The sequence below is a fragment of the Myotis davidii genome, unplaced genomic scaffold (genome assembly GCF_000327345.1).
Source record: "Myotis davidii unplaced genomic scaffold, ASM32734v1 scaffold200, whole genome shotgun sequence".
NCBI classification, from domain to species: domain Eukaryota; kingdom Metazoa; phylum Chordata; class Mammalia; order Chiroptera; family Vespertilionidae; genus Myotis; species Myotis davidii.
This window is the reverse complement of record NW_006293700.1, coordinates 140,934-152,197: the sequence shown is the minus strand read 5'-3', so window position 1 is coordinate 152,197 and position 11,264 is coordinate 140,934. Positions and strand designations below refer to the sequence as shown.

The 11,264-nt window shown below is 35.6% G+C and overlaps 1 protein-coding gene across 1 annotated transcript in view; it reads right to left on the bottom strand.

Moving 5' to 3' along the window:
* Window positions 1–11,264, bottom strand: part of LOC102757537 (chromosome unknown open reading frame, human C8orf34) — a 208,568-nt gene that overhangs the window by 67,210 nt on the left and 130,094 nt on the right. Inside the window, exon 8 of the mRNA XM_015566289.1 lies at window positions 4,823–4,908. Coding sequence (XP_015421775.1) covers window positions 4,823–4,908 — 86 coding nt within the window. The remainder of the gene's footprint in view (window positions 1–4,822; window positions 4,909–11,264) is intronic.

Sequence of the window (11,264 nt, the reverse complement as noted above, 5' to 3'; positions counted from 1 at the left end):
GTTTGCCATTTTAATGTATTAAGCAAGAAGTTGTGATTTCTTATCTTGAATAGATTGAGGAGTGAATGAGTAGTGACTTTCAAATATGTGAATAAAATTATGGCAACCCTTCCCATATGTCTGCTGAGTTAAATGAATTATGATGACAAGGATTTATACGGGTTATAAAAAATTCTGCAATAAGGACAGATATATAGAGAATCTAGAAATAGTCTGTACTTTAATACCTTCTATTCAAATTAAAAAAAATCAGTAAAGAGGAAGACATTTTAAATGATTGGAGACTTCTAAAATTGATTTCTTATAATTATTAATATTTGAGAGTCATATGAATCCCTGAAAATTTTCCCTCAGATTCATGTAAATATGGAGACAGATTTTTCTGTTAATAAAATGTGTGCTCTGGGAAGAAAATGAGAGCATTAAATCTCTCAAGCCCATAACGGCCACTCAAGGAGACTATGGAAAGCTTAGCATAAAGCCGTAATTATACCGTAGCTTCTGAATCAGAATTTACATTCACTAACCGCTATATTCTCAAGTTGTAAGCAAATTTAAAATTTTTACCTACCACCCTTCCAAGCAGACATTAAAAAGAAGGAAATTTTTGTTGACAAAATCAATACAGATAAAAATTACACCAAGTTCAAAAATATTAATGCACTAACAAAGAATACTTGAATCCCTATTTACTAAAACCCAATTGGTAAGAGTGACAATGTATAGACTTTGGATGTGTAAATTAGCATAAGTTTAAGTCCTCTAAGACTGAATTATAATCTACTGAACTGTGAGTAAATACTAGTGTAATTTTATTACTTACTCTATTTTTCCTGTTTTATTTGTGTTGAAACTCTTGAATAGATTATTAACTTGATAAATAATATTAAAATGTTCTATTCTGCATTACTAAGCAAATTATTTCATATGTAGGAGAAAACCAACCCTCTAGTGGATTTGCTCACTTTTTTAAGGTTAGAAATATTATAACTAAGTTTTCAAGTTCTCAGTCAGTAATTCATGGTTTTAAAGAGGTATTGTCATTCTGATTGATTTTTTAATGTATGTATGTATTAATCAATTCATTCAACTATTTGTTTGTTTGTATACTCATTTATTCAACAAATACTGTAAGTCACTAGAGACATTCTAGTAGGTGCTTCATAACAAAATATTTTTTTATGAGGAGTGAATTCTGTTCTGTTCTTGTCTGGGTTCAATTCTTCCTGTTTATTGGTACAATATCTAGTGGGATAAAAAATATGATGAATTTGCCCAGCCAGTGTGACTCAGTGGTTGAGCGTTGACCAAGGAACCAAGAGGTCATGGGTTTGATTCCCAGTCAGGGCACATGCCTAGGTTGCAACTCAACCCCCAATAGGGCGTGCAGGACGCAGGTGATAGGTGAGGTTTCTCTCTCTTAAAAAAAAAAATCAATAAAAAACATTTAAAAACATAATGAATTCCATTCAATGTAATGTGAGGCAACTGTGAGGTCCTGCCAGAATATTTTTGAATTTACATTCTAGTAGGGACAATATATATCCTAAAAAAAAAATCTTATAGTTTCATGCTTGGAGCTCCATTTTTTCAAGTATTTTAGTACATTAGTGATTAACAATAATTGGTGTGTGCATATGTGCGAACTACTTTGTCCTATGTACTTACTCTTTTATAAGTCTATATGATTTTCAAAATACACTGAGGGGAAAATGATTCTCTAAGTTGATCAAATATTAGAGCTTATCTTATCACTTCATTTTAGAGAAGAAGCAACTGGAACACAGAAAGATAAAGTGATTTTGTCAAATTCAAAGTCTCTGGCAGTACTTGAACTACAAACTACCTCTGTGGTAATTGGGCATGCTGCTAGAAATTAGAAAACTCTAGACTTCAGCTTCATTCACCTTTTTCCTGCCATTATTTTTACTTTTGCTGTGTGTGTCACAATAGGCTTTTAGGTACAAAATTATACCCATTCCTAGAAATATTTTTTGAGCCAAATTCAGTGTGGATACAAAGCTGAAATAAAAATCACATTCGCACTTTCGAATAATATCAATAATATTGAATTATTGAATCTAGTTATTTTCTAACGTAAGTGGAAAAGAATATATTGAATCAGAAACTCATGTTTTCAGATTTGTTCATTAAATCTACAGATACTTGAATGTCAAGAATGCAGAAGTTTAAGAAAGGACCTTAAACGTAATAAATACCTTTTCCCCCAGTGGACACAAGTAAATATAATCAACATATTACTGGTGTATTGTTTAAATTTCCAAAAAAAATGAATTTCTATAATTCTCAGTTATTATGAATATGATTGCTGAAGATACAGATTTGTAGATTGGTGGATTGGGGGTGTTTTGAGAGAATTTTAAAAAATAATGGGCCTGTAGTTAAGTAATATCTGCTTATGTCAACAAATGACCGACAAATGGCCAACATACTGCCCAACTTCTGCTGGCAGTGTTAAAAGTCTCAAGTGTTTCATGTCACTAGTACTATAAGAGATTTGAGTGCATGTAAACTATCATTATTTCATTATATTGTGCTACACTGGCATTGGAGTATTTTCCCATCACACTTTATTTTTAAATGTTTATTGGATAATACTTGACATATAAAAAGCATATTCAAAATATATTTATACACAATATGTAGTGCATTTATATTACAAAACACAATGAAATAAATGGACAAGACACCACCTAATTTAATAATTAGGACTTTTAAATAATTCATTATATTGTGCTACACTGGCATTGGTGTATGTTCCCATCACACTTTATTTTTAAATGTTTATTGGGTAATACTTGACATATAAAAAGCATATTCAAAATATATTTATACACAATATGTAGTGCATTTATATTACAAAACACAATGAAATAAACGGACAAGACACTACCTAATTTAATAATTAGGACTTTTAAATAATCTTCATTTACCTTTGCACAACTTTCTTATCCCACCTCCCTGTTTCCTCTACCCACTGACAATAACCACCATTTTGAGGTTTTCATTCCCTTCTTTAAATACAGTTTTATCACTTATGTATGTCTTCTTAAGAACATACTACTTAGATTTGCTAGTTTTGAGCTTTTACATGAATTTAATTCTATGACTTGCTTTTTTTTTCAATCAATACCATGCTTTTAAGATTTATTCAGCTGTGAGCTATAACCTGCTCTTACCAGTTGGGAGTCCTCGCTGCTATTTCAGATTGGTTACTTGAATTCAACTTCAGTGGGAGCACATTATGGAAACCACCAATTTCTACAAATCAGGGCTTTCTCTTTTCAAAGAAACAGTTGGTAACATGCATTAGCATTCCACTAGTTTCATCCATCTTATGTGTAGTTGAAATGCATTCAGTTTCCTACAACATAACGATTCCACAACGTCTACCCATTTTCCTCTTCGGGAGCAATACTAAGAAGGGTTGTTCACATTTCATGGTACAAGACTTGTTCTGCTAAGATATTTTCTTAGAAGTGGAGGGCCTGGGTTTTAGATTATATAAATGTTCAAGATTTTAAGATAATGGGGAAGTTTCCAAAATTGTTTATGCCCACCTGTAGTGTATGACTTTTCTTTCATCTATGTCTTCACCAGCACTTGGTTTTGCCAAATTTTTTAATTAATGGCAAACAATTGGTTATAACACAGCACCCCTTTGTGGTCTTAATTTGCTTTCCCTTGGTTACCAGAACATTAAGCATCTTTCAAATGTTCATTGGCCAACTGTGTTTCTCCTCTTCCATGAAATGTCAATTCATACCTGTTGCTTATTTTTCTATTGTTTTTGATTTTTATTAAATTATAGATGTTCGGGGGATGGAGGGATTGAACAAAAAAATTGTAGATGTTCTTTATGTACGTAATCTGAATATTAATATTTGATCAGTTACAAATATATTTTAAATATATTTTCTTTGTGGAGTAGCTATTCACTTTTTATGGCATTCTTTGATGAACAGTTTCTAACTTTCTATAGTTGATTTTTTTATTTCATAGTTAAGATTTTTTCCATCTTGTTTAAGATGTCCTCCTCTATCCAGATGTAAAAAAAAAAAAATGTTTCTATTGTTTCTCTTTTAATTATCCCAGCTGGATGTCCAGCTGCTTCCTGCTAGAATACAGAACGGTGAAGCAGTGATGTACCTTTAATGCCACCGTAGTGACATTACACATGCTTAATTATTCAGCAACCATTTTGAAGTGCCCTGCCATGAACTTCATATGCTAAGCTAAGGAGTTTGAATTTTGTAATATAAAAAAAGAGGGGTGATATAAGCAGCTTTCTTTGTAAAAAAAAAAAAAAAGATAATGAGCTAAAGAGGGGTGAGATAGTACAAAGACTATTTGAGACAGTACAAACATGGCTGTTAAATTAGACAAAGAAAGAGGACAAACGCACAGACCAGGCAGCATCAGGGAAAATGAAGAGGAGGCTGCCTGGGAAAGGCAATTCTGAAGGCACACTGACATGATTTGAGAACAATTCAATATAAGGATGAGAGAGGGAACAAAATCAATATAATATTGACACTTCTGGTACGGAAGAATAAAGGGGTCCATGATGTGAGAATGGGAGTGAGCAATGTAAAGTACCCCAAACAAGCTGGCATTAGTGACACATTTTGGCAACAGCCAACATATGGTTGGCCTGTTTGTACCCAAAACAGGCACAGACATTAAGAGCCTGCTCCTGAGAATCCATATTCTTTTGCCCTTAACCTCCCGATACCCATCCTGAAGGAGGGGTACACATATGACAGGCAGCTATGTAGGTATTGTGGGACTGAAAACTTACTCAAAGAATCCAGGATTATTTCATCTGGAGAAGGAAGTATTTGTGTCATCTCCTCTGTTCTTTCTGCCAAGTTGTCTCCTTGAAGTCTAAATAATTAAAAAATAATTAGAAATAATTAGAAGTGTGGAGTTCCATAGGGGATTGGTACTAAAATCAGACATGCTTCTTCAAAGGAGAAATAAAATTGTACCAAAGCCTTTGTAATATGGTGTTTTTGCTATACTACTCTTGAAAAGTCTTTCTTTTTTTCTCTCTCTCCTGTATACATGGGAAGGTTAGTTTAGGTAGAAACTGCTTTTCTTCTTGGCCTGACGGGAGGACGGTTTATAAGCAAATGTTTTGTCTGAAACTACAACAAGGGAGCGAGTGGAATAAAAACAAGAGCATATTCACCTGATTTCTGGGTCCAGGGGCATGAGAAGGGTTCCATTCTACACAGAAGTTTACCAAACACAATTCTCTAAATAAACCAAACCTGAGCGAAGGCCTGCAGATCGAGGTAAGTCTCAATAGTGGAAATAAAGATTCCTAATGCATGTGACTTCCCAGGCTCTTAGATACTGTGGCTTCTTCAGGAGAGGAAGGCTGTGTAGGTACTTTCATGACAGTATATTTCTGAGCCTTTCTATCCACATCTCTATGCTGAGAAAAATAGACTGTTTGAATTGCCTCAATTCAAACAGTCTGGGTTTATATTACACTGTGAACTACGCTATCAAAGGAGGTAGAGCGCATCAATAAATGTTGGAACTCTGTCCTAAGGACAACAGATTAAACTCTGCTAATGTTGGAGGACATTACATCAAACAATCCGGAGACTGGAGTTTTTATCAGTTCTCTTACTTTTTTCTTGTATTTAGCTGAAGGCAAATGCCCTCACTGAAGAATATGAATAAATGCATAACACATAGCATTAACATTTTAAAAAACCAAGTACATTTCATAACTGTACCACTCTTAAAAATTAAAATTTTCAACTATGTTATATCTTTGCTGTTGTATGCCCCAGTGGAATCATGTAATAATTTGCATTTGATATCTGCATATTCAAACATATGCATGTCTTTCTCTACCTTTTGTGTAATAATACACATTATAAATTATATTTTCATTTGTATTCCTATATTCAATTCTACATGTTTCTGTATATAGTATACATTTATACTTACATGTATTCCCTTCAATACACAAACACACATTTGCTAATACTGTAAATAAGTAACAGCTAATTAAAGAATTTTCAAGGGTAACTTCCTGACAGTTATAACATTTTTTGGCCAAATATGTATAATTTATACAGTTTTTAATTTTTCAATTATAGTTGATATTCAATATTATTCTTTATTTCATATATACAGCAAAGTGGTTAGAAAATAATGTACTTTACAGAGTGGTAGCCACCTGGTCTAATACCTATTTACTTCTATATTATTGACTATATTCCCTATGCTGTAATCTATGTCTCACTGACTATTCTGCAACTACCAATTTGTATTGCTTAATACCTTCATTTCTTTCACCCAGACCCCCAGTCCCCGCTTCTGATAGCTGTGAGTCTGTTCTCTGTGTCTATGAATCTGTTTCTATTTTGTTAATTTTGTTCATTAGATTCCACATATAAGTAAAACCATATGGTATTTGTCTTTCTCTGACTGGCTTATTTCACTCAGCATAATACCCTTGAATCCATCCATGCTGTCACAAAGGGTAAGAGTTCCTTCTTTCTTAAGCCTGCATAGTATTCCATTGTGTAAATGTACCACAGCTTTTTTTTCATGCAAAATTATATTTATACAATAATTATATATACATACACTGCAATATCAGACTTATCCAACATAGATATATTGAAGTAATTTGTAACTAGGGTTGAAATTTGATTATTTACTTAAACAGGCATCATTTGCATCAATGTTTTTATGTCAAAACATACAGAGTTAAATACCATAAAATAAAATGAAATATTTGAGTCCCACAAATAATTGCTGATGACTTTTTATGTACTAAGAAGATATATATGTCTCTCCTTCATCCCACCATTTATTACTTTCACCCTAATAGATTACTTATTTTCAAACAACATTTGCATCTCTGAATAAAAAGAATAAAATCCTCAAACAAATCTAAAACAAATATAACAAAGGAAGTGAAAAGGAATAAAAATATTTTTTGGTACCACAGCTTTTTTATCCACTCATTTACTGATGGGCTATTGTAAATACCACTGCAATAAACACAGGGATGCATATATTCTCTCAAATTAGTGTTTAGAGTTTCTGCAGAAATTTTCCCAGATGGCCAATATATATATATATGAAAAGATGTTCACATCACTAATCATAAGAGGAATACAAATTAAAACCACAATGAGGTATCACCTCATACCAGCCAGAATGGCTGTTGTCCATAAAGTAAGAAACAATAAGTGTTGGCAAGGATATGGAGAAAAGGGAACCCTAGCACACTGTTGGTGGGAATGCAGATTGGTGTGAGCAATATGGAAAACAGTGTGGAGGTTCCTCAAAACATTAGACTTTATACTACTAGTTAATTTTTAAAATTTTACTTGAAAAAAAAACCCCAACTTTTAAATGAATGCTTTAGCTACGTCTCAAATCTGCCCAACTATTTCTTCTTTATAATAATAACTAGGATAAATACTTCACTAATCAACAATATAAAATATTCTTTTTTGAGCTTTTTTCTAGCCCCACTTCATAAAATTTATCAAAGATAGGACACATGTAGGTACATGAGATATTAAAAGGTATAAGTCAAAGTTGTTAAACATTGATAATGAGCTCCAACACATTTGGGCATTTAACGTTAGGTTAAAAACCTAAATAAAAAATAAATCTCCATCAAAGGCAGGAAAAAAGCAATAAATAAATAAGTTGTAAATTTATTTTGCTTACTGCCAGCTTCAGTAAAAAGGAAAATTTATTTACCGTTTATTAATATGCTCAATAATAAGCCAAATGTTGTAGAGATGTAAAGAAGTGACAACTGTCCCTGTTTCACAGAGGCCGCAATTTAGCTGAGCTGAAAAGACAAGTGGCCATAAAACAACCCAACAATTTGGGTGGCCTTGAATCTGGCTCATCCTTGTTCAAACAGTGCCCTCTAGATACCTTGAGAGTTGAGTTTACCGTGACTTGGCACCAACACCACTGCAGAATGCTTCACAGCCTGCTATCCTTGAGTGCTCTGCCAATGTTTCCCAAGCTGTAATCCACACAGCACTACTTCTGTAAGAGGTTAATAGGTGCTATACAAACAAGGGTTGTGTGGGCAAGGCCAGGAAATATAGCCCAATAATAGCTACATCATTTTATTCCCTACAAGAGTTTTACCCAGACTCCTAAACATTTTTTCTCTGCTTTCTAAAACTCCTTTTCTGTATTAAACACTCTTCCACATTCTCACCCTCAACAAAATGTGTCCTGCTCCTCCTTGTCATAAATGAAACCCTTTTCTCTTCTAAGAATATTACATCCCCTTTTTTCTCTAAGAGTACAGCTTCCTAAACTCCACCTCAGATAACAAGGGATTATAAATATTAATCTGTTATCTTTCTGCCATGAAAGCTTTGCTCAGGCTTAATTTTTTTCTTCAACTCAAGTGTTAGTATTATCTTGACTGATTTTCATGTTCATGTATATTTATCCACTGCTTTTTTTTTAAATTTTAAATTTAAAAAATTTAATCTTTATTATTGAAAGTATTACATATGCCCCCCTTTTCCCCCATTGACCCTTTCTGGCATGCACCTGCCCCCTGCCCCAGGCCTTCACCACACCACTGTCTGTGTCCATGGGTCATTCATACATGCATACAAGTTCTTTGTTGGATCTCTTCCCTCCCACCCATCCAGCCCCTCTGAGATTTCACAGTCTGTTCCATGCTTCTATGTCTCTGGATCTATTTTATCCATTAGATTCCACATATGAGTGAGATCATGTGATACTTGTCTTTCTCTGAGTGGCTTATTTTGCTTAGCAAAATACTCTCCCGGCCCCTCCATACTGTCTCAAAGGGTAAGAGATCCTTCTTTTTTATCGCTGCATACTATTCCATAGTGTAAATGTACCACAATTTATAATAGTTAAGATCTGGAAATAGCCCAAGTGCCCATCAGTAGATGAGTGGATATCCTCTGGTTTCAAAGTCCCTCCATCTCATATCTGGATATCTTCCCTCCACGTCACCTTCCCTAACCCAAAGACGGAGAACTCAGAATTGTCCTACGTCAGAAATCGTTGAATACAATGTTCAGTTCCCTAACAACAAACTCACCCCCTTTAGGCCCTTTCAATGTCCTTAACACTTCTTCTTAATTAGACATAGATCTCCATTTGCTCTAACTTTTCTCCGGGGTTTCTGGCCCCTCCTGATTCCCTTCCTGCCCTGCTCAGCTGGATTGCTGTCTTCTCAGTTCCCATGGACCCATGTCCTTCTGCTATTACTGCCCAACCAGACCTAACCCTGTATTATTTTGCACATGTGCAGCTGAACAACGCTGGAGAAATCATGACACTCTAGGAGTTGTGAGTATAAAACAAAGGTCCTTAACTTCAAATTTGGGCTTCTTGGTTTGTTTTCCTTTCTTCAAGTCCTCTCAAAGTTTTTTCAAAAAGTTCACCTCCCTTCTGTGTCATCCAGGAAAGTTATGTAATCTGGAATGAAGACCTTCTACTCCCCCTCACATAGAACCTACAAAGGTCTTCACCTGGACGTGTATTTACCTCTCATAGAGGGTGAGAGGCCCTCTCTCCTATCCAGGGGTGGGGACCCTTTTTTCTGCCAAGGGCCATTTGGATATTTATAACATCATTCGAGGGCCATGTGGAAAAGGCCATAAGAAATGGACTGATCTGTATAAAGTCTGTAGCTGGAGCCAATAGTATATCTCATCAATTGGGCTTGAGTTTGTGAGAGAAAGGGAGGCGTAAACAATGTTGACATTTTCTGTCCTGGGCCATTGTGGAGGTAAGGAAACAGGGAAGAGAAAATCTAGTGCCAATTAAGTAGAATGTACTTGGGGACATGATAAGTTTCAAAGGCATTTTAGACATGTTGGTGGAGGTGTAAAGTCACAGGTGGATATCCATGTGGAGATGCTGAACAGACTGGGTCCTAGGATGAGGCTTCCCCTTTCTGGGTTGCAAAATCTCTACAAAGAACTTCAGAATGTGGTATTCTATTCTTTTTATTAAAATATGTTTTATTGATTGAGAGAGAGAGAGAGAGAAACAGCAATGTGAGAAAGATACATCAATCCACAGCCTCCCGCACCCCAACCCCCCCACCAGAATGTACCCTGATGGGGAATCGAACCAGCAACCCTTTGGTATACAAGTTAATGCCAACCAACCGAGCCACACCAGCCAGGGTGACATTCTACTCTATAATTTAGCTATTTTGAAGAATATGATACTCTATTGCACTGGAAAATAAATTGTGTATCATAATACATGTTGATTAGGCCAGGGGAACCACAATAAACAGTTTTGGTTTTAAGACATTTTGGACCATTATCTTCAAAGGGTTAGAAAATTAACTTATCTTTCCCCTCCAAAGTCTGCTTTTAATTCACAAAGCCTCTTTTATAACATCAGTAATTGAGTTATTTCTAAGCCTCTTTCTAAATGTTCACTTTCCATTGTAAGATTCCATGGGTCTCCAGCATTATTTTGTTGAGGGAAATTATAACAACTTATTGTCGCTGACTCAATTTTGGAGTTTTAAAAAAAGCCAAAATTGTCATCAACATAAAAAAAATGTACTGGAAGCCTCAGAAGCAAAACCCTCCTTTGAATAAGGAGTCTGCAATCTGGCAGGAGGCCTGTGTGTATTTGCATGATCTCTCCAATTAACGTTGAGAACGTCCTGAAGTCAGAGACCAGGCCTGACATCCTCCACATCAGCAGGGCTTGGCACATTAATTCGCATCTCTGTTCCCCAGAATAACCATCTCACTTAAATGGCAGCTATCTGAAGTCACTAACCACTGCTAGACTTTTCTACCCTAAAAAATGTCGCTGCAGCCCTGTGGAACGCTGCCTCTCTTGCCCCTTGTCCAGCTCTTCAGGGTATTAATTATTTGGACCTTCTTCCTCTCCTTTTCCAAACCCTTGACTCCATCTAGGCATTCTTGCTTACCCTGGCCATGCCAGTTTGGCCTGTGGGTGCTTACTTTGACTCTGTCCCTTGGACACTGTCCCTCTGGTCCTCTTAGAGCAGTGGTCGGCAAACTGCGGCTCGCGAGCCACATGTGGCTCTTTGGCCTCTTGAGTGTGGCCACAAAGTTGTTGTTTTTTTTATTTTTTTTAAATTAAATCTTTATTGTTCAGATTATTACAGTTGTTCCTCTTTTTTCCCCCCATAGCTCCCCTCCACCCGGTTCCCACCCCACCCTCTGCCCTTACCCCCGTCACCCCCT